Below are 24246 nucleotides of genomic sequence, written 5' to 3' on the forward strand. Positions count from 1 at the left end.
GTGGGCTCTGGATGAGGCCGGGGGGGGGGGTATTTCTCTCCTGTGAGGGAGCCAGATTTGCATTCCAAAGGCAGCGGCTCCTTTGTACCTCGCCAGCCCAAGGAAGCTAATCAGCAGGTCATCCTGTGGGAGAGGCTGTTACACCCTGGGTCTCCTGAGAGCAAAGGCTCTCACCCTTTGTGGTCAGAATTGTGTCTCGGGTGGCAGGCTGGCAGAAACCAATCAGCAAGCACACCAGAAGTTGGTAGGTTTTCACGGGCCACCTCTAAGCTGAGGGATGTGTGGCATGTTGTATTTTCACTTTTGTCTGCACCAAGACACACAGCCTACAATGGCAGCCTTGCATGTGCTTGTTGAGGGGCCCTTAAGGTGGCACAATTCATGCTGCAGCTCTTAGAGACCCTCCTTAGTAACTCAGGCCCTAGGTACGAGAGTACCATTGGGGGAACAATTGAACAGTTTTGGGAAAGCGCTCCAGCACGGGGGACCTGGTTAGCAGGAACCCAGTGCACTTTCAGTCGAAAACGCATCATGTACCAGGCAAAAAGTAGGGGCAACCATGTCGAAAAGGGGCCCTTTCCTACAGTATCGCACGGTCAGCTGCTATATAAGGGTCGTCCTCTTATGGCTCTCGGACTCACAATGCTTCCGAAAGTCAGCAGAGTCTTTTCATCAGGTGTCCCCTGTTGCAGGCCTTACCAGCTGCCTACAGCATTTGTGTGGATGAAACAGACAGCATTGTCTATAAATATTGGTGCAGATTTCCACATAGTCTGCGCTTGTCAACAGTAGATTTACAGCATGGCACGTTCAGACGCCAGTGAGTCTGGGGGGGCTGTAGGATGTGAAGGTCTACATCAACCAGAATAAGATCATGTTCAGAAGTGCTGCTGGGGAGAATGGAGGTTGCTAATAGATTTTGGGCCATCGTAGCTGACAGCAGGAAAAAAATCAATGCTTGAACAAGTGCCATAGATGCAGAAGGTGAAGGTATAATCCCTATCCTTCTGGTGTAGTAGATGCCGGGGGTCTATCAGGGCATGATCATTGATGATATTAGAGGATAAACCTGTCCTTGGGCTGTCTAATGGAGTGGTTCCCTTAATTATCCAGAAATGGATCTAGAGGTAAATTCCAGTCACACCCTATGATCAACTTGACATAGCCGAGAGAATGGAGGAGTTTGCACAGTGTGACCAAGAAGTCTGTTTTGTGCCTTCCATCCCGTGGCTTAGATGGAGCCTATTATGAATGTTTGACCTGTATTTTGAACTTCACAAAGACAAATCTACCCAAATGGTCTCCATGCCCGCAATATGCGGGACGCCAAAGAGTTGTCTAGCAAAACAGCCACTTTACCATTTCTATGGTCCAGCAGGGAGGGAATGTCTGTTTGTCTGCTCTGGGTTCTGCTAGTGTAAAACGCTGTGCCCACCCAGTCCTGTAGTAACTTATGTTCACAATTTGACAAGTGCGTTTCTCGAATTAGTGCCACGTCTAGGCGCATTAGTTCTTCATGCAAGTAAGCACTTTCTGTCTCCTTATGAAGTTTGTCAACCCATTCCCGTTCAGTGAGAACTCCTGCGATGGGTATTGGTACCACAGCATTCAGGACATCTAGATGATGGAAATCTAAGTCAGTGAGGGGTACCAGGGAAGGAGGGTAAAAGGAGAGACAGACTATGTTCTAAAGACCTTGTGTGAATGGCCCTACTATAGATATTGTAAAATGTCCCAAATTAAGCTTGTGTGTATATATAACCTTCGTCACCTCTTCCAGGCCCAATAACTCGAGCAACTGACACTTGATCAGGGGAAGCAAAAACAGGCGCCATTATCGGGGGGTGGGGGAGGGGGCGGATTCCGAGAAGCTTATGAAAAGCATAATTGGGGGAAAGCATAACAAGACAACCTGCATGCCAATGTGTACACCCAGACCGCAAGCGATGCAGCATGTCAATAGCAGACAATAGCAACAATAAGAACCAGAGCCCCCCGTATTGGGGAGAACATTAACTTGCAAAATTACAAACAATACCAAAAAGTCACTAGTAAAATACGACCAGGTCCTGACGGATGCACAGTTCAACTCTGGTTTCAGACGGCTAGAAGGAAGGACTCAGCTAAGCAGAGCATCGGAGGAGTGGAACAGCCTTTGTAGCTCAACGGTAGCTCTCTGTGGAAAACATAAGACCCTTCACGGTGTAACAAGTCATAGGACACAGTAATCTGCAGGCTCCTAGCGTGCCCTCAGTGTCCCGGGTGATGGTTAGCTTCTGTGTCCAGTTGGGATCCAGCTCGTAAAACTTTAAGCAGCAATCGTGATTTATCTCTACGGGCACCGCACCCCTTTGCAGAGTGTTTCCCCTTGTCCGAGTACCACCGTTGGGTAACTCTTTCCAATTTCCTCCACTTATATTGGTCTTCAGCTTATCGGTCCTCAATCGTACCGTGACAGGGGTTGGTTCCCTTGCCGTCTCTCTAATATCCATATCATTATTATCCAGAAAGTCCAAGAATTTTTCCAGCTACTTGTCGTCATCGTATTCCCAGGATCTACCATCTATAATAGTCCGCATCACAGTTGGTTCCATGAGCCCATAACGAATTTCCCCTTTCCGAAGACGCAATCTCAGAGCCAAGAACTGCTGTCTCACAAAGTTGGGCTACTGAGGTAAGTTGGCCGAAATGAGGATTTTGTGATTGCCATGTTGGTATGGGCAATGTTTCCGTGCCGCTGATATAATCTGCCATGTCTGTTGATGCCTCTGAAGGCAAGCCAAAATAGGCTGAGGTCGCTGCGAAGAGAAAAGTGCGAGACCTGACCCTGTGAACCCGATGTATTCCCAGCTGCGATTCAAACGACAGATCAAGGAGCTCTGGCAGGAAGTTCCAAAGAAACGTGGTCATGACGACACACCTTTTTCCGGCTTTCTGGTGATACGAAGGTTTACCTGGGAGACATAAGAAGCAGGACAACAATCTTCCTCTGTAGTTCCCAGATCTCAGGACCGGTCTAGGGTGGAATCGATATGGGCTACTACATCTGAGGCTTAAGCATCCGTCATGTTGAGGCCGTGTTAAAAGGAGGCGGCGAGCCCGGGCTGTGCCTGGGCGAAGCCCGCGCCAAGGGCGGGCCCGTCAAGGCCATCAGAGACTGGGCTGGGCCACCCCCCTTTCATCAATTCTTCAATAGACTGGTCAGTGCTTTATATTTTTCTTAGTTTGTAACTGTATTACTGTAGTGCTTGTGCGTGCTGTTATACTGTTATCCAGTTAGTATGAGCAAGTGCAAGCGTAAGGTGGGAGGGGGGCCTGGTGTTGTAGGGACACTTGATGCGTTTCTGACACGGGCAGAGTTACTCTTAATTCATGAAATTGAGCTGACTGAGAAGAGATTGTCACTAAATCCTTTCAGGGTCCCCATAGAAGCTACTGTCCCATCTAATATGTTTCTGGGGAGCCCTAACACACAACTGCACCAAATGAATGGGTCACTAGTTGCAGTTAGTACTTAATCATCACTGCCTACACCCCCTGTAAAAGTACTCACCCGCCAACAGAGGTCTCAGCAGGTTGTAGGAGGGGAAGCCACAAACAAAAAAAGGAAGGTGCGTAGTCTACCTAGAACCACGCATCAGGCATGTAAAATGGCGAAACGGAAAGTGGTTGCCCCAGTTAGTGAGGGGGGCTCTAAGGCTGTTATAACCTCAGAAAGTAGGGGGGATGGCGACGTTAGAACTAAGGCTAGTGATGCTCAGTCACCCTTTTGAGGCTGCACTTCTAACAAAGTTTGAAGAAAAGTTAACTTCCATGCTTGATCCCCTATTACTTAAGCTGTCTGGTATAGAAAGGAGACTAGCTATAATTGAGCAGCACCTTCTCTCCACCACCACACTTAGTGAGTGAGGGTGCGCCAGACCGATCCGACATTACTGCTCAAGCAAGCACAATTGTACCTAGACCTTCTACTAGTGTGGAGGGTTGTCCTTCACTACATCATGAAAATGCCCCTATTATAAATTCACAGTGCATATTTTCCACCACTGTTAATACATCATTGCGAGGGAAACCAATAGGCCGCCAAGCACCGGGTGTGTCACAAGGAGGGTCTGTGAGTATTGGTAGGTCTCTCCATCTCCGCCCTGAAGCTACTCCCTACACTGTCATTCTATTGAATTTGCCATTGCTTCCTTTAGGTTGCGACAAACACTGGTCATCACTCAAGAACAAAGCCCTCCACCTGTTGAATTCTAGACCTGGGGTGGGTAACGCTCTATTTAGAGGATTCAAAATGATACGTAGAATCCCGTGGGTTGGGAATTGTAAGAAAACCTGTGGAGGTGACTGCATGGTCATAATTTGTGGGTCCCCGCGCCTTGCCCAAACCATTTTGGATAGGGCTGGGTCCGGGCACCGAAGCATGAATAATATCCACATTCTGCCACTAGGTTTCTTCTTCCGGAACTCTCCAGCTTAAGTAAGAGGAAGGGCTTGCCCAAGGGATATAGATCAGCTTCCTGACCTCTATGATTACGTGGTCCCCACACACAACAGATACAAAATGTTCTCTAATTTAGAGGATATAGATTGACTCCAATTAATTCCAAGTAATAGCTCAGTCCCCCCTCTAATTGTCGTGCCGGTTGAGAGTGGATACGTTCCCAGCTCTACCACCCAAGGAGGCCTTCCACCAACTAGTTTTTCCTGTTCCACAGGTGATATTGCCCACACTGCAACTGGGCGGGTTGAGGCAGGGGACCGCGGTTTGGTATCTGTAGGTACTCCCCCTTACGTAGGGGCCATGGGTGTAGTCGCAGCAACTAGTCCATGTAATATTTTATGTAGCAGTAATAATCTAGGCCCTGCGATAGGTCTCACATTGGCCTCCTGGAATATAGCAGGGCTCCTACCAAAAACTGCTTCAGTAGATTGGTCCCTCTTTATTGAGGGCCATGATATACTGATTTGTCAAGAAACTTGGGCACTCGACTATGTACACCGCCAGGGCTATCTACATTTTTCAAAGAGAGCGGAGGGGGGGCAGAGAGGAAGACCAAGGGGGGGGCTCACAACCTGGGTTAGGCAGTCTAATCAATATAGGGTGGAAGAGCTGCACATTGACAGCAAGGACATTTTAATATTCAGGATCCAGCAGGATAAAGTACCTGATTTGTTACTAATCAATATCTATGCAAGGGGTGTGCTTGGGGGGAGGGGGAAGCTTCTCCCATTGTTGATTTTCTTTTAGATACATTTTTTATAGAATATAGAGACAATAGTAGTTTGATAATAGCAGGTGATTTTAATTGTACTTTTGAACCCCTTTACCATAATGATGTAAATCTCAGCACAGAGGAGGATGTAGAGTGGTCTATTCCTGTCCTTGATCTCCCTCCTATCAAAAAATGGACTGGGGCTGCCCTCCAATTAAAGCTGTTTTGTATGGAACAGGGAGTAAGGGCTGCCAATGGGAGAACAGCTTCAGATAAGCAGGGCACGCATACTTTTGACACTGGCGCCCGGCGTAGTCACATTGAGTACATTCTGTTAAATAAGAAATTTTGGCCCAATCTAATTGACTTGGTGGTCTGTGAACGTACCGAGAGCGATCATAACCCGTTGGTGTTCTCCCTGTAGCCCGCATGCACTCCCCTTGGTGTTTGTTCGGCACCACGTACTGATCATGTGGAAGCATACTTGACCACCGACACCAGGAGAGTGAAATGGTCAAATGTGATTAAAAAAAGAAGAGCACCTAAATCAAATGAGTATTTTGATGGTAAGTGCATTGGGCAAGCTCCAGGCATGTATTAGTCAAGCAGAGATTAATTCCATCATTCCACTGATCCACGGGTAGTTGTTTGACCAGCTAAAAGTTTTTTTTATTACTAAACATAAAAAAAATTAGAATAACTCCGGTCTTAAGGCAGGTGCCTGGTATGATCAATCGTGCTGCGCGGCCTATAGAATCCTGGCTATGGTAATTAGGACCAATAATAGGGATGATATATGCATGGCAAGGTCAGCCTATAAGGCGGCCCAACATCGAGCCAAAAGGAACTGGGATGAGCAGCACTGGGTTGAGTTGCACAAGGCATGCTTGGGGAGAAGCAGGTCTACCTTTTGGCACCTGGTGAAATGGGTGCGCCAATTAGAGTATCGGTGAACCATGTAGCCCCAGACCAGCGGGTATTGCATTTTAAAGCCCTGTTTGCACTTCCTGAGGAGGCTCACGAATCATTTGATCTCCCCTCTCAAATTTCTACCTTGTACTTTACCAAGAAAGAGGTGGAATGTGCACTACTGTCCGTCCCAAGAGGTAGGGCGCCAGGGCCCGACTGTATCCCTGCAGACCTGTTTCTCCAAGATATATCTAACTGGGCATCCTATATTCAGCTCCTTGCGAATTCCATAGCAAGTGGAGCACCTATGCCAGGTACATGGGCAGGTGCAGAAATACTTCCCATTTATAAGAAAGGAGACCGCTCCCAGCCAGGCAACTATAGGCCGATAAGCCTTATCGATTGTATCCAAAAAGTAGCTGCTAGGCTGGTACTGAGCCGAATCCAGGCATAGATTGTGGAGCACGATATTCTGTCTCCACTCCAGGCAGGGTTCCGCTCCTGTACCAATACCATTGACCAAGTGTTCAGGTTTTTATTAATTTACTGGCGCACCATAGTGTTAGGGGGAGGCACAATATATGCAGCCTTCGTCGACCTTCAGTTGGCTTTTGATCTTGTACCCCGCTGTAAAATGTGGAAAACCTTTTTAAAACTAGGTACTCCTCATCCTGGCCTTTCTGGTCACGTTACATGACGCCAATTACGCGCAGGTGCGATGGGACGCGTGTAGGGGAGTACCACCCAAAAATTCCCTGTGGAAAAGGGGGTTCGACAGGGTTGCGTTCTAGCACCAACCCTCTTTTCTTTATACATTAACAGGGTGGTTCAGTATTTTCAGAACGGTCCTACGGATGCGCCTAGTTTAGCTGGGCTGAGGATCCCACTGCGAATGTTTGCTGATATCTGAAAGAGATACGTTAGTGATAGATTCCTTACCTTAGAATATCCCCAGGCGTCAAGACTGGATCCGGAAATTTTTGCGTAGCAGTACCCTTGCGCGTCGGTAGGTGTCGTCTGCGGCTCCGCGTCAGTCGTCGGCGTTGTGGGCGTCGTGATGACATCGTCGAAGTACTTGGACGCCGCCTCCGCGTGCTGACGTCCGTTCTTCTTTTTTCTGCGTCAGCAGCGCAGATCCGTAAAAAGTGGTACCTTAGTCAATTTTTGACTAAACTTTTTACGATCCTTTTTGATCATCTTTAGAGTTTTCGACTCCGTACGGTGCCGGTAGGGATGCCAGGTTTTAAACCCTGTGAGGACTGCGACCGACTGATGTCGGTCACCGACCCTCACCGCCGGTGTCTCCACTGTCTCGGCGTCGACCACGACGACAAGACCTGCTCCGACTGCCGGGCCCTAACTTCGAAAGCTAGGCGGGAGCGTTCCCGCAAGCGACTCGAACTCCGGCAGTCGGCCCGCGCCGTGAAAAGTCCCGGTCCTGACGGAGGTCGAGGGACAGGTCAATAGAAACAATGAGAATAGGTGAATGAGGGTTTGTTGCGCTGGGAAGAAAAACTAGTCACGAAACACAATATCTGTTCAGCTCCAAGGATAAGGTCCTGCTCACCTAACCAGAACCAAACAGTGTGACAACAAGAACAAGCCACAAATGTTAAATGAGAAAGCAAAGGTTATATCCTGAGCTAGACATTCATCAGTATTTAAGTCCAATTATTAAATCCAAGAATTCAGAATTTCTTCATTTCATCTTCCTTTATTTTTTCTTCATAAATAAATCCAATCTTCACCAAGAGAATAAACAAAAGCCGCTGCCAACACGTGTTTCGTCTTGGTCTGGTGACCAATAGACTTCGTCAGGGCATGTAGGTAAGATAGATGATGTTGGAATTCTCAAGGGTGTGCCTAAACCCGTTCTCGGCATCCACTCTTATGTCTGTAAATGTCGTATCCGCGTTTTCCAATAAAACCTCCAGGCTGACGTAAAATGGCGTAATTACTTAATCAATTCCATACGGTGATTACAGGAGTGAAAAAACCAGCAGTCATCGTGTATTTCGGCTGCCGGCATTGGAAACTTAGCGTTTTCTCTCTGTACTCGGAGGATACGAGTGAACCCTAAATAATTGAACGGGTCGCTCAGAAGTTGAAATACACGATGACTGCTGGTTTTTTTCACTCCTGTAATCATTCTATCCGGTGTGGGCTGGATACCACCGACTCACTGGGCAGAGCGATGGCAACGACGGTGGCGATTCGTCGCCACGCCTGGTTGAGGTCCTCCAACTTCTCGGCCGATGTCCAGAATACACTCATGGACATGCCGTTTGATGGCTGTCGCCTTTTTAGCGACAAGGCAGACCATGCGCTTGAGCGCTTTAAGGACTCCAGGGCTACGGCCAGGTCCTTGGGCCTCTCGGCCCGCGCCAGGAAACGGGTGCCTTTCGCTCCTTTCTTGGCCAAGGAAGGGGCGCCCCCACACGTGCTGCCAGCCATGCACCGCAGACTAACATCCAACGTGGTGGCGGCTGTGGAAACCGCCGTGGAGGCGGTCGGGGACAACGGCGAGGCCAGTCCACACCCTCCCCCGCAGCATCCGCCTCAAAACCCTCCTAGTCCGTGCTTTCAGGGCCATGTGACGCCAGTGGGGGGCAGGGTTCGCCCTCACCTCTTCCACTGGTGCACTGTCACGTCGGACAGGTGGGTGCTGCAAATCGTCCGAAGGGGCTACTCCCTCCCCTTCGAGGCGACTCCTCCAGCCATGCCACCGCAATACCACCGAGTATCAGGGGATCATTTGCGACTTCTGCAGGAGGAAGTTACGGCCCTCTTGGCCAAGGGGGCCATCGAGCACGTTCCTGGGCCAGAAGTAGGGTGTGGTTGCTACTCCCACTACTTTCTGGTACCCAAGAATGGCAAAGGGGGCCTACGCCCTATCTTGGACCTACGGAACGTCAACGGCTTCCTCCGGAAGGAAAAGTTCAAAATGCTGACACTGGCTCAGGTCTTAGCTGCCCTGGACCCAGGAGACTGGATGGTAGCGTTGGACTTGCAGGACGCTTATTTCCACATCCCCGTCCTGCCGGCCCACCGGCGCTACCTGCGGTTCACGGTTGGCCACGAGCACTTTCAGTTTACCGTGCTCCCCTTCGGCCTCACCAGTGCCCCACGGGTGTTCACGAAGGTGATGGCGGTGGTCGTAGCTCATCTGCGCAGGTTAGGGGTTTCAGTCTTCCCCTACCTCGACGAATGGTGTTGAAGGCGGGCTCGCCCCAGACAGTCGTCAGCCACCTCCAGACGACGGCAGACCTCCTGCACCTGCTGGGGTTCTCCATCAATGTGCCGAAGTCACACCTGTGCCCCTCTCAGAAGCTCCTCTTCATCGGAGCGGTTCTCGACTCGGCGTAGTTTCGGGTTTATCCACCCAAACAGCGGGTTCGGGATATTCGGGCTCTGATTCCACTCTTTCAGCCCTTATCCCGGATCTCGGTCAGGTTGACGCTGCGGCTTCTGGGGCTGATGGCCTCCTGCATCCTTCTGGTGCATCACGCCCGGTGGCGGATGCGGGCTCTGCAGTGGGACCTGAAGTTTCAGTGGGCCCAGCATCAGGGCAACCTCTCCGACCATGTCCTGATCTCGGAGGGCACTGCGACACAGCTGCAGTGGTGGCTCACGGACTGCGATTGGGTCAGCGGCAGATCCCTCTCCCTTCCCCAACCGGAGCACGTAGTTGTGACGGACGCGTCCCTCCAGGGCTGGGGAGGCCACATGGGAGAGGCGGAGATCAGAGGCCTCTGTTCTCCGGCGGAGTCCCGGCTCCATATCAACCTTTTGGAGCTGCGGGCGATTCGTCTAGCACTGAAGGCATTCCTCCCCTCTGTCCGGGGGAGTGTAGTGCAGGTGTTCACGGACAACACCACCGCCATGTGGTACTGCAACAAACAGGGCGGGGTCCCTTTGCCAGGAGGCACTGCGCCTCTGGCAGTGGCTGGAACATCAGGGCGTGACCCTGGTGGTTCAACACCTGGCAGGTTCTCTGAATGCCAGGGCGGACGAGCTCAGCCGTCGGTGCATGATGTATCACGAATGGCGTCTGAACTCAGATGTGGCGAAAGGCCTCTTTCAGCAGTGGGGAGAGCCTTGGTTAGATCTATTCGCCACAGAAGAGAACGCGCAATGTCATCAGTTCTGCGTGTTGGAATTTCCAAGGCGCACTCGCTTGGAGACGCTTTTCGTCGCGAGTGGAGTTGCGGTTTGTTGTACGCCTTTCCGCCTATACCACTTCTGCCCAGAGTGCTGAAGAAGATCAAGCGCGACCGGGCCCAAGTCATCCTTGTGACTCCCGGACTGGGCACGAAGGTACTGGTATCCCGAGCTACTCAGTATGTCAGTCGATCCCCCGGTTCGTCTGCCTCTTCAGGAGGACCTTCTGTCGCAGCAGCAGGGGTCCTCCACCCAAACCTGTCCAGTCTCCACCTCCATGCTTGGAGATTAAGCGGCGACAGTTGAGGCCATTTGACTTGCCTCCTGAAGTCTGTAATGTCATTCTGGCAGCCAGGCGTCCCTCCACAAAATCGGTATACGCCTGCAGGTGGAATAAGTTTGTGGCATGGTGCACAGCAAAGGCTGTGGACCCACTTTCTGCCCCTCTTTCTGAGGTTCTTCTCTTCCTTCTTTCTCTTGCCCAGCAGGGCTCTGCTCTGGGCACTATCAAGGGCTACCTTTCTGCCCTTTCAACCTTTCTAAGGCTGCCTGATCAACCTTCTTTGTTCAAGTCCCCTATTGTAACTAGTTTTCTGAAGGGCATCACACACATGTTCCCTCCTGTACCTTTCGTGATGCCCCAGTGGGACTTGAACCTTGTACTTACTTACCTAATGTGTGCTCCCTTTGAGCCGCTCCATAACTGTCCTCTCCGTCTTCTTACTTTGAAGACTGTTTTCCTGGTTGCCATCACCTCTGCCAGGAGAGTGAGTGAGCACCAGGCTCTTTCTTCCACACCTCCTTTCCTCTCTGTCCATCCGGACAATGTTGTGTTGCGGACGAGACCCTCTTTCCTGCCCAAGGTTGTCACGGCCTTCCACATCGGGCAGTCCATTACCTTGCCCACCTTCTTTCCGCCTCCATATTCCTCAAAAGAGGAAGAGAGGCTCCACCGTCTGGACCCAAAACGTGCGCTCTCTTAATATCTGGATCGCACACGCCAGTTCTGGGTGGATGACCAACTCTTTGTTGGTTACGTGGGCGCTAAGAAGGGAAAGGCGGTGCACAAGCAGACCATCTCTCGGTGGATCATCTTGTGTATCCAGGCATGCAACTCCTTGGCTAGAAAGGAGCCCCCTGTTGGATTGAGGGTTCATTCCACTCGGGCCACGGCGACTACAACTGCCCTGGGCCAGGAAGTGCCCTTGCAGGACATTTGCCAGGCAGCTACGTGGGCCTCGCTGCACACGTTTGCAAGACACTATTGCCTGGACAGTCCAGTCCGGAGGGATAGCTTCTTTGGCCGTTCCGTCCTCCAGGACTTTCTGGTGTGATTATTGGTTCGCAGACCAACCACCGGGGTTGGTATTGCTGGGGTATCTATTCTAAGGTAAGGAATCTATCACTAACGTGTCTCTTTCAGATGCACAAGTTACTACTTGTGTAACGATATATCTGTAAGAGACATTAGTTAGTGATAGATTCCTTACCGACTCACCCATCCTCCCCGTTCTGCGAACCGATATCTAAGGTTAAGGTCTTCCCCTTCAAGGCCCTAGTTTCAGTGGCACCATTGTTGGTTTTTAACGTGGCTCTGCGTCTCTGGCGCGGAAAAGCTGTGTCTAAGAACTGTCGTCAGCTCGCGGAGGCGGCGTCTAAGTACTCCGACGACGTCATCACGGCGCCCACGACGCCGACGACGGACGCAGAGCCGCAGGCGACGCCTACCGACGCGCAAGGGTACTGCTATGCAAAAATTTCCGGATCCAGTCTGACGCCTGGGGATATACTAAGGTAAGGAATCTATCACTAACTAATGTCTCTTACAGATATATTGTTACACAAGTAGTAACTTGTGCGACACCCTCGTACTCTCCAAGACTCAAAAGGGACTTCAACGTGCCCATGGGAAATTCGAGGAGTTTTGTCAGGATCATGACCTTGTCATGAATGTAGATAAAACAAAATATATGGTCCTACAAAAACATAAGTGCATCAGGGGTAGAGTTGATATGAAGGATGGTACCCTAGAACAGACGGAGCACTTTACTTACTTGGGAGTAACCATTGGTAGCAAACTTAGCTGGAAACCACAAATAGATTTGCTCACCGTCAAGCATGCCCAACTTTCAGGTGGCCTGTTGAAGGAGCAGCGATCTTCATACACCAAACCAATCGCTCCTGTATTAAAAATATACTCCTTAAAAATAAGAGCTTCAATTCTGTAAGGGGCTGAACTGTGGGGTTATGGGGCCATTTTAGAGCCCTTGGTGAAAGATGAAATGTTTTTTTTGAGGTCTTTAATTGGCCTTCCACAGTCCACCCCGTTATTACCCTTATTTTTGGATCTGGGTTGTTACTCAGTTGAGGATGTGGCACATTTTAGGCCTGTAGCATACTGGAGAAGGCTCTGAACCACTCCGGAGCTCAGCCACTATGCTCAGGCCTTTTTAGAAGTTAGGGAGGCTGACGGTATGAATACAACTTTGTGGTTAAGGCGGGTTAAAGCCACTCTTTGTGATATGGGGATGATCAGTCTATGGATACCCCCTGTAGACAGTGCTTTTCCATCAAAGAGCGACTTCAAAGCAGCTTATTGGTGCTTGCTTGTTATGAAGCGGTTTGCCGCCTTAACTGGTCTTCCCTAGCTCGAGATTTCCTTGAGTTAAAGCACGAAGTGGAACTCGAAGGGTACTCGGATTTAATTAACTCCCCCAAAGACAGGAAACTGTATCACCAGTTTAGGGTGGGGTCTCCTCCGATCAATGTATATACCAGTAAATGGTGTATTTTGAATAGTAGAAAATGTATATTTTGCCCGACCCATATTGAATCTTTGGCTCATATTCTGTTTGCCTGCCCAGCCTATAGTACTCCTTGAGCTAGATGGTTGAAACCCTTATACTCAAATTTGGCCACTAGGTCCAGTTGTGTGGCACTCGGGATTTTAAAAACGTCTACCAATGATTCCGTAGTGATTGCTGTTGCTAAGTTTTTGGGCTGGGTGTGGGTGATTAGTTTTAAAGAGAGGTGTATGAGCTAAGTGTTGTTTGTTGCCCAGTAGGTCAGTTTATTTTCTTTTAATCCATCCTTGCACTTTATTGTATAAAATTGAAAGAAATGGTACTGATTTGCATGCAGAACTTTGGATCTTAGACATCCCCGCCGGCAGCCTTTGTAAGAGTGTATTGTATCAGTTTTAAGCTATTTATTATACAACATGAAATACTAAGGAGTATTAATCATGATATTGTACAAGATATTTTTTATGTCAAAATCTGCAAATCTTTTATATAGTTTACTTTTATTGCATTTACTATTGTCTTTTATGATTTTAAATCGAAATAAAGACTTTTGACTGACTGACTGACTGAATGGATTGATGGTACATCAGTGGCTGTTTTTGAGACGGTTCATTGAACAAACTCACTGAAGCCTTAATTTTGGAGAGCGTCTGGAATAAAGTGTCCATTGCAGATGATGGCATGGCTGTAGGATCTTGCTTCATGGCTCACGTAGAAGGGGCAACTGACTTTTCGAGCTAAAGACTGCCTCCTAGAAGAGGAGCTGGTAGGTAGACTTAGGTTTAGACATGTACGGGTGATCCGCAAGCAAAAGAACAGTAAAGGCTAGAAGGGTGACACGGTTGGGGACAGTCCCGAATCCAAACACTCCCCAAGATCAAAGGACATCATCCAGGGAGTCAACCAATGTCCAGTCCCGCATCTCCCGGCTACAGCAGATGTGGAATGGCCAGGTGGGAGACTGCCTGGGAAATCCAGGAACAATGTCTGCAGCGTGCAGTAGCGAGATCCAGGCGTCTATGGTCACGCGCCCCAACTCAACAGATCAAACTCTGCACATATGAAGAAAGAGATGCACTCCACGGTGGCAGGGACACACACAGGTCAATTAGAACGGTGAGGGCTGCACATCATGGGTATCCTGCTATATCAGGGACAACGCAAAGAGGCAAATATCGACACTCAAGGCTGTTGTCGTGGGACCAGTGGGATCAGTGAGAGGCCCAAGGCCACGCCCGGGGAGTGATGTAAGTAGGGAATAGGAAAGTCTGATCTGGGTAGTGGAGCCGGCCACAATGCGCCAACTGGTTGCAGCAGTTGGTTGAGGTGAAGGTAGGTAGTCTCATCCAATATGGTGGCCCGATGATCCCAGTCTAATAGCCACGAAGCCCAGTACCTTCGGTGCAGGGTCCACATGTGCCGGCAAGGTGGACAGGGGCCTTCTGGACAGGCATGCCTCCCACAGTGAATTCGTAAGTGGCTGGTATGCAGTCAGTGCTGGACGGGCGTCTCCTGTCTCACCAGACCTCTCTCTGCTCTTACTCCCGTATCTGGCACAGAAATGTGAGGGGGCCACCTGGAAGTTGTCGTCAGGGGCCCTAGCCCGACTCTCTGTTACACTGGCAGCACGAAGGTGCAGTCGCCAATCCACTAAGGCATCCACTCATGGCCCAAGTAAGGGTGGAATTAGGCCTCCGCATCTGCAACGCACGCCATGTTATGTCTGTCGGGCCCCTGCCAGATCTTCTCCATCTGGTGCAGCGCTTTGTGCGGGCTCAATCTGACATGGTGCTGAGGGGGCGGGGGGTGTCCCAAGGAAGTGCACTGCTGGCGTCTCTTGATCGGCGACCACGGACCAGCTAGCCAGCAGCTCCAGAAGGATGCCACCATTCTCCTTGGCGGCAAGCTCTGCCCCCCCTGGAATTCCTGTTTCATGTGATAACGCAGGTTAGCTGATTTGTCACAAGGAAATTGACACCACTAATCAGCCCTATGAGACTGAAGGCAGTGAAAGTCCACAGCAAAACTAGACCTTTTTTTATTTTAAATGCCAACGTTTGGAGAATCAAACTAGAAATATCAGAACGTTGTTGCCTGCTTCAGGTGACAGCAGGTTGCCAGTAGTTTACGTGAGGCAAACCAAGTTTGAAATATGAGATACCTGTTTGATAATATTGCTGGCCCTGTTGGATGTAGCTCCTTAAGTTGACTGTGTCTTTTCTCCTTTCAGCAACTCCTCAATGAAGAAAACTTAAGGAAGCAGGAAGAGTCTGTACAAAAGCAAGAGTCAATGAGGAGAGGTAAGTCTTGAGCCCCTCTGCAGCGCCAGATCTCCCAGCTTTCCTTAACTCCCTTGCCCACAAATTTTGGTAGAACATTGGGTGTAGGGTGTACTGTGGTTCACAAAAATAGAACTGTTTGGTTCATAACTATCGCAGCAGCTATCCCCCCCCCCTCTCCCCCCAGCCTGGGAATTCTACTTTTCTGGAGATATGTGAGGTAAGACCATGGGCCTTTCTTCACAAAGCTGATTAGTTAATAAACTGTGATACTGATGCTAACGGACACTGAGGGGACCGAGTGGATGCCCAAAGAAGTGCACTGCGTGGAAGATATTTTAAAATCATGAGAAATTGGTGACTTGAGATCTCATCTCTGGTTCCCAACTCTAGCAGCCTTTCACAGGCATTCGTGACTCTTGAAATCTTCCGATTTCAAACGTATGCCTACCTTTATCTGCTAGGCAAGTAGATATGCACCACTTTCATTTCTATACATTCTTATACATTCTGACACATGTAGATTTCTCAATGCTCTTGTTTGAGTCATGGTGTTTGGGTATCCATCTTCAGGTGCACTTTTAGTTGTGAATTTCCCAGGACTTTGTATGGCGGGTGGCTCTAGTGACCGTCTCGATCTTTTGTGAGTTGATTAGCGCCTCTTCTATTTTACTGCCAGTATCTGCTAGAACTTGAACTATACCTTTGAGAATAATTGACCTTAGCATGCTAACAAATGTGAGTTGTTTTTCCAACTTGAGAGTGGAGTTGAAGAGAGATGCTCTCTGATAAACTGAGGGAGGAATGCTTTGAAGACTGGAGAAAGGAAGTGACGTTTTAAGCACACTGCAGTGTGTGGTCTTCTATCTTACATTTCATTTAAGTGTGTTTATGCATTCTGGATTTCATCTATGTTTGTTATTTAACTATCATTTAATTGATTTACAGCTGAACTTTATTAACTCTTTTTATGAAAGTCAGTCACTGCAAATCAAAGGGTGCAGAGGCCGGAAAGTGTATTCCAGAGTTTTAGACCATACATTTCTGAGATGCTCTGTTAGTTCAGAAACCTGCCTACTTCTGAGAAACTATCCAGAAAGAATTTCTTAGTAATACTTAGAAAAGTTTGAACTTGGGAGTTTTGTTTTTTCTAATATAAAAATTTGCTATTTTCCTAGCCCATTTTGCTTGGTGTAAAATATTATCTCCCACTCCTTACCAGATATGAAGCTGGCGGGTTGTCGTGACGTAGACTATTACATACATTCCTTTTTCTTTCTTAGCTACTGTGGAGCATGAGATGGAGCTGCGTCACAAGAATGAGATGTTGCGGATAGAAGCAGAGGCCCGTGCGCGAGCCAAGGTGGAGCGGGAAAATGCTGACATTATTCGTGAACAGATCCGGTTGAAGGCTGCAGAGCACCGACAAACTGTGCTAGAGTCCATTAAGTATGTTTCATTGAAAGCAGTATGGATCACAGATGCATAGAAGTGCTTACAGGCCATTCCTATGGCATAGCAAATGTTTTCAAAGTATGTCTGATTTGTGTAGGCATTGACACACATAGCGCCTCTATCCCCTTCACACACCCACCGCTCACTGACAGCCTGCACAAACCGCACTTGAACTGCATGTTACTTAACTGCAGGTCAGCGGTTAAACATGCGGCAGACTTTGCAGATCTTATCCTTGCCCATGAACTGGACCTCCTTGTCCTCACAGAAATCTGGCTCAACGACTCCTCTGGGCCTACCCTCAACATACTAGTGCCTCCCAGCCACAATATTATCAGACTTGACCGCGTCAAGAAAATTGATGGGGGCATAGCCTGCATCTTCATCAACTCTCTCACAGCCAAACAATTCTCCTCAGCTAATCTCTCCTCCTGCGAATATTTAGGAATAGACATCACCAGTGCACACAGACCCCTATGGTCCCTGCACATCTTCTACCACCCCCCTGGTGATAACCTCCCTCTAATTGAACAAACTATGGAAACCATCTCCTCCAACCTGGGCTGCCACTGCCCACAGATCTTTCTTGGTGACTTCAACCTTCACTGGAATGACCTGCATGATCAGGCTGTTAACACTCTCAAGAACTTCTTAACAGACCTCTCCCTATCTCAATTCTGTGACCACCCCACCCACAACTTAGGCTCGACATTGGACCTAATCATCTCCAACCCCAACACCATTCTTCTCGAATCTATTCTTCCCTGTGACTGGTCGGACCATCATATTATCAACTTCCGTATCCTTAAATGCTGGAAACCCAACAGATCACAACCACTAAAATTAAAACACTGGAAGAGTTGCTTCTCGACACTAACGTTAATGAGCTCATAGCGCACTGCAATGTCTCCTTACCACCACCTGCAAACATGACCGACGTGCACAACCTCACTTTGAACTATAACAATGCCATGCTCAAGGCGCTGAATGCTGCGGCCCACCTGCAACTAAAAAGAATTTCCGCCAAGGATTCCAAACCTTGGTTCAACGACAACCTAAACGAGGACAGACGTAGCCTCAGACTAGCTGAACGCTCTTGGAGAACCACTCCCTCCACTGATCTGCTTAAAATCCTTAGACTCAAAAGAAGTAGATACAACAAACTCATCTGAACCACAAAACTCTCCTTCAAAGCCCAACTTGACAAAGCAAGAAATCGCCCGAAACGACTATTTGAGCTGATTAAAACACAATCCAACAACACACTCGCCCTCTCAACAATCTGCTTGTTCACAGCCAACCTGCGAAGCGGTTGCTGACTTCTTCCTAGAAAAGTCGAACAAGATCGAATCTGACCTAAGGTTGGCTGCACTCTCACTATCACCCCTTCCTGCCTTCTCCCTCTCCACACCATCGTCCAACCAGTCCGTTATCTCTCTCAAAAACAATGCCTATCGGAGCCTATTCACTCCCCTCGATGACATTACCATCCTCAACACTCTCTCGACCATTAAACCTTCAAACCACTTCAATGATCCCCTATCCCCCACCCCCCAACTTCTATAAAGAAATGATAGGCTGTTTAACACTGCTCTGGACCAAGATTATCAACGCCTCTCTCCGGCAAGGAGAGATCCCGGACTGCCTGAAGGAGGTCCTAGTGCTACCCATCCTAAAAAAACCCTCGGCTGACCCTCAAGACTTGAATAATTACAGACCAATCACAAACATTCCTACCTTGGCTAAACTACTGGAGAAATGTGTTCATGAACAACTGCGTAGACACATTGAACAAATCCAGCTCCTTGACCAATTCCAATCGGGTTTCCGCACTGGCCACAGCACCGAAACAGCCATCACTCACATAGTGGATGACGCTCTCACTTTACTTGACCAGAACGAAGCCTGCCTACTAATTCTTCTCGATCTCTCATCTGCATTCAACACTGTCAAGCATGACAATCTTCTCCACCTCCTTGAATGCAGAATGGGTCTATCGGGTACTGTCCTTAAATGGTTTGCCTCTTTCCTCAACAATTGAGCTCAAAGAATCAAATCCAATCAGTCTCTATCCAAACCCAGTCCTTGCATGCTGGGTGTTCCCCAAGGGTCCTCACTCTCCCCCACGCTCTTTAACCTCTTCCTGGAACCACTGACAGTTATTCGCAAAGCCTCAAACATCCAATATCACATGTACGCCGATGACACCCAAAATTTTCTCCCCCGAAGACATCAATGCTCTCAATGGAACCCTGCACAAAACCCTAAACTGGCTTACCTCCAACCACCTCAAACTAAACGCCCTCAAAACGGAATTCCTCCTCTTTCCACCGGCTAGGCAAACCCCCACTGTTGTGAAATATCTCTCTAATCTCACCGCGCTCAATTGCACACCTCACCTGATTGACTCCACAAAATCACTAGAAATTCTGCTAGATAAAAACCTAAACATGCAAGAGCACATCAGAGCATCTACCAAAGGAGCGAATTTCCAGTTGTGCATCCTAAGAAAACTCAAACCCTACCTGCCCCATGAAGATTTCAAATCTGCAGTGCAAGCACTGGTCATCTCCAGACTAGAATGTGGCAGTGCTATGTTATGCGGACTGCCGAAACTCAGTTTAGCCCCTATCAGAGCTTCGCTAAATGCGGCTGCGAGACTCATCACGGGTTCTAAGAAAACCAACCACATCTCACCAGAACTGAAATCACTCAACTGGCTTCCCTTTGAGGCAAGGATCCAATTAAAGATTGCCTGTATGACCCATAGAGCTCTTCACTTCAATACCCCACTCTACCTGGCAAATAAACTGGAACTCTCTGGTGGATCCCGGCACACAAGGAGCACCGGCACCTTACTGCTCAAACCAAAGAAATTCAATAAGCTTAAAACCTACAACCGTACATTCTCAGGCATTGCCACGAGAATCTGGAATGCCCTTCCAGTGGAGACAAAGCTTATTCCAACCACCTTTGTTTTCAAAAGGGAAACGAAAGAACTACCAATGAACAATGCGCTGATCTAGAAACTGTGCTCCTCTTACCTCGAGTCTTTTGGTTATCCTAACTATTACATGTCATCCTTTGCGATCCTCTGCTGCCTGCCATAATGTCACTTTTGTTCTTGGTTTATATTGTCCTACATTTCCTGCTGCAATTGCCCGCTACCTATTTCTCTCCACTATGTAATTTTTACTCTTGTGACACATTGACCTACTTGTTACTTGTTATGTCTTTGAACTATGTTCCTTTTTCTTCTTATGTAAAGCGCTCTGATACCCACTTGGGTCATGTTCGCGCTATACAAAACTTATAAATAAATAAATAAATATGATATGTCAGTATGTGGTGCCAGGAAGATGCATAGCGGAGTGTTTAGCCTAGGACCCCTCCAGCCATGGTCTCTTTCGCTAAAGTTGCACACATATGTTTTAAGGATGGTGACCAGAAAAGGTCTCTTCATGTAACCTTCTCGGGCAATTTGTTGTAAGCACTCCTAATGGATCAAGGAATATCGGACCAGTAAAGTGTACACAGTACAACACAAGGTTGGGAATGTCATATACAAGTCATAAGGGATGGGAAATACCAGAAAGTAGGATTAAAACAGGGTTGTCCCAATTTAGACTTTAGTTTGAAAAAATAGTACATTCAAATGTAAATTGGAATGAAAATTCAGTCTCCCAGATTCTAAGAGAATTGGTCAGTATTGCACTGCTCAAAAATCACATTAGAGTCTCCCAGCAGGAGGGCCAAAGGGGTACATAATTTCAAAAACTTTCTGATAGAGACATCTAGCTGCAGATTCCGTACCTTAGAATATTCCATGCATCAGACTGGATCTTGAAGATTTTTCATCGAGCAATACCACAGTGTTACCTATGAAGGCGCCACCTCGGTGCACTGGCGTCATTTCATTTCTTTCCCCGCCAGTAAGCTTAGTTCCGTGAAGACAGCTACCCTCCATCACTTTTTGACAGGACTTTTTCGACTTTTGCAGATGATTTTTTTTGTTGTGTAGAAGGTCCAAGAAAGCTTTTGGATTCGATCTGTGTGGTGTCTGTCATTGTGCCATGTCTGTAACGGATCCACACCTGATGTGTCTTTGGTGCCTGGTGCGTGACCACGATTCAAAGTCGTGCTCCGACTTCCAGGCCATGGCTCTGAAAGCTTTGAGGGAGCGGTTCCTAAAGCTACTTTCAGCCGGTGCTCAGCACCGCGTAGTTTGCCCCGGAGGTCTCATTCTCGGTCGAGATGAAGGCCCAGGCACCACTCCAGGAGCCCTAAGTCTTTTTCCTCCACTCAAAGTCTTTGAGTAGGTCAGGTAAGGAGCACAAAATGCAGAAGAACTTCTCCCTGACAATTGAATGACTTGACAAAGGAGTCTCTGCGTTCCATGCCTTATTCTGCTGAACCTGCGCCTGGGTCGGGGCCACGCTTCCCAGGAGCCAGAGCGACCCATGCCGAACTAAATAAATTCTAAGATACAATGTGCCTCCTATCTGGGAGCCCTGACCATGCCGGTGAGCCTTCGGGCCCCGCAGCCCCAGAGGGGGCTTCATCGGGTTCCACGCCGCCCTCCTGTGGATCCGGTAATGGATCCTTACAGGCGCTGGTCATGTCACTATGGCCTTCCCCGACACTGAGACTTCCGCCGGCGCCCCTGACGGCGCCAGCCCCATTCTCCGATGACTCGGAGACGTTTCCGGCGCTGACAGCTCTCTTGGGTCCTTGGTCGATTCCTCAGCCTTATTTTGAAGGGCTAGGGATGGAGGAAGATTGGGAGGGTTCGCTGGACCCTTGACAAGACCAGCCTGAACAGGAAATAGACTGGTTTGAGGAATTGGGCGGGGCCAGTGGACTGAATAGCTCTTTAGATTATAGCCTGCTTTCTCCCCCTACCAAGGCTACTGAGGATGGAGCTTTATATGGTATGGTGGTGAAAAGGTTAGTGAAGGTCCTGAACCTCAGCTCACTTCGGTGGCGATCAAGATGAACATCTTGACGGAGGTCTTGCAGCCGGGTGTCTCCTCCTGCCAAGCCCAGCACAGGGGCTCCTGTGAATGGATAATCGCCCTGCATTTGGCGACCCAAATTTCCTCACCAACTACCCTACCCTACCATAGCTTGGTGGTCCTAGCCTATACCTCTCAAGGCGCGTTCCCTTTTGCACCCCTGGACAATCAATCCAAGAGGCTGGATAGTTGGGGTAAGAAAATCTTTTCTTCTGTCAGCCTTGCAATGAGGTTGGTGAACACCTAATGCCTATTGGGCCATTATTCCCACACCATGTGAGAAATGGTTGTGCAAGTGCTGCCACTGGTCTCAAAGGAGGTCTGGGCCATCCTCTCCAAAGTAGTATCAGACGGGTGAGATGCCGCAAAGTTCGCCATTCGTTGTGGGCTTGACACGACCGACTCGTTGGGCAGAGTGATAATTTCAACGCTGGCTGTTTTGGATGTATGTCCCTCTGCTCCATGTTTTGACTACGTACTGTACAATTATTCAGGTTCTTTATCGTCTTCCACTGTATTGTTTTCTAGCACACTTTTTCACTTCTGCGCTGTACTTTAATTTAATTGGTTCGGACTTAAACCGCTCACCCTTCAGGGCGCCGCCCATCTCGGACTATCTTTTCCCTGTGTCACCATCTCCATCGAAGATGCTTTTCTAATGGAACGGACACCATTTCGATTTTGACTACGTTGCCACGTAAAATACCGGCACACTGATCAACACCTCTTGTGCAACCCTCACCTCCTCCACTGTCTCCAACACATGACCCACTTGATACTTCACCTCAAGGGTCACCACATTCAGACATTGGGGGGCTTAGTGGGAGGTCCATTAGGAGATCCTGACCCTTGGGATATATATATGACACTGATCCCCCCTCACCCCCCCCACACTCCCAATGATCCAGATTTATATCCAACTCGTCCCTCCCCAGAAGATGCCACTTCTTTCACCAGTTTATCGCTAGAGTTGCAGCTTTCCATGGTATTGATCTACATAGGGAACCCCTAGAGCAGGATTTTCAATTAGACACCCTCTCTTCCACTACCAAGGACACCCAGTATTTGCCCAGACTTCCTGGCATGATGAGACATGACAAGGACATTTTCAAAGAGCCAGTTGATGCCCAGGTCATCACCCCAAGGGTGGACATAAAATATACAAATTGGCTCCTTCTGACCCCCCTCTTCATCTAAAGTCAGGTTCCACCAGTCTCCATTGTTGGCTCTACTGCTCGGAAAAGGGCAAACAGTCTAGTTACTGCCGACACTCCACCTCCTGAGAAGGACCATAGATGCAGCTGGGAAGAGGATTTCAGCACAGGCAGCCATCATTGGCGTATTACCAATTAACAAGTTCTTCTAGCCAGCTATGATAGAGCCCATTGGGATTAACTGGAAGAACTCTTGCAGTACCTCCCCGAGGAATGCTGCAAAAGAGGCCTACAGAAGAGCAGGCCTTTACTAACTATTCCATACGCTGTGCCCTAGATGCAGCAGATACAGCTGCTAGAGGAATTAATTTCAGCGTGCTTCCTAGAAGAAATGCATGGCTTAGATTTTCTGGATTCAAGCCAGAGGTACAACAGGAAGTCTTAAATATGCCTTTTGATAAAGAGCACCTTTTTGAACCACAGGTAGTTACTACCCTTAACAAAATGAAAAAGGCCATGGTAGTGTTACAAATTGCCACTCCTAGAGGACCCTTTCCTAGCTCAGCTTGGAGGTGCATAGAAATCCACTTCCACAGACACATCCACTTCCACAGACCCATCCACTTCCCAACAAAAACAAACCCAGTCCACCTACAGTAAGGGTTACTTTAGAGGTTCCTTTAGAGGAGGGAACAACAAGGGATGAGGCAGGGGTGCCTCTCAATGTGGAGCAACACCGACAGCAAAGCAGTGATTACCCAATCCCCCGCCCCCCTACCTAGTCAGCAACCGCACAACTATTGGGGGCTGGCTAAAATTCTACCCAAGATCATAGGGTATGCAGTTCCTAGTAAGTTCGGATTTGTCTGCTTAGGTCAGTTGCGGTTCACAGAGTCTGCAGGGAGCATTACTCTGTAGGAACCAATGCCTTCACATACCTAGATAGGTGTCATGCTTCATCATTGGGCTTTTGCTCCACCACTGGCCGCTGCTGCACTGCCCGACAGGCACCCTCAATGGGGGCTCTTTACCGTAGATCTTTTTATAAGCTGCATGATGATGTGTGGGTAAAATGGAGATTAGTGTCTTAAGTAAATATGTGAAAGACTGGGATACAAATTGGACAGAGGGTACTCTACAGAAATGTTTTAATGATTTAGCCCTATTGCCTGTGTTAAAATATGTGGTGCCACCTACTAGAAGTGATTATCTAAGGTAGCTGAAGGTCGACATGTTTCAAGCCTAATTTAGTC

General features: G+C 48.5%; 1 protein-coding gene across 1 annotated transcript in view; it reads left to right on the plus strand.

Moving 5' to 3' along the window:
- ATAD3A (ATPase family AAA domain containing 3A) overlaps positions 1-24246 on the plus strand; it is a 446196-nt gene that overhangs the window by 121094 nt on the left and 300856 nt on the right. Inside the window, exons 5-6 of the mRNA XM_078642408.1 lie at positions 15321-15390; positions 16653-16818. Coding sequence (XP_078498534.1) covers positions 15321-15390; positions 16653-16818 — 236 coding nt within the window. The remainder of the gene's footprint in view (positions 1-15320; positions 15391-16652; positions 16819-24246) is intronic.

The sequence above is a fragment of the Lissotriton helveticus genome, chromosome 5_1, assembly GCF_964261635.1.
Source record: "Lissotriton helveticus chromosome 5_1, aLisHel1.1, whole genome shotgun sequence".
In the NCBI taxonomy this organism is placed as follows: domain Eukaryota; kingdom Metazoa; phylum Chordata; class Amphibia; order Caudata; family Salamandridae; genus Lissotriton; species Lissotriton helveticus.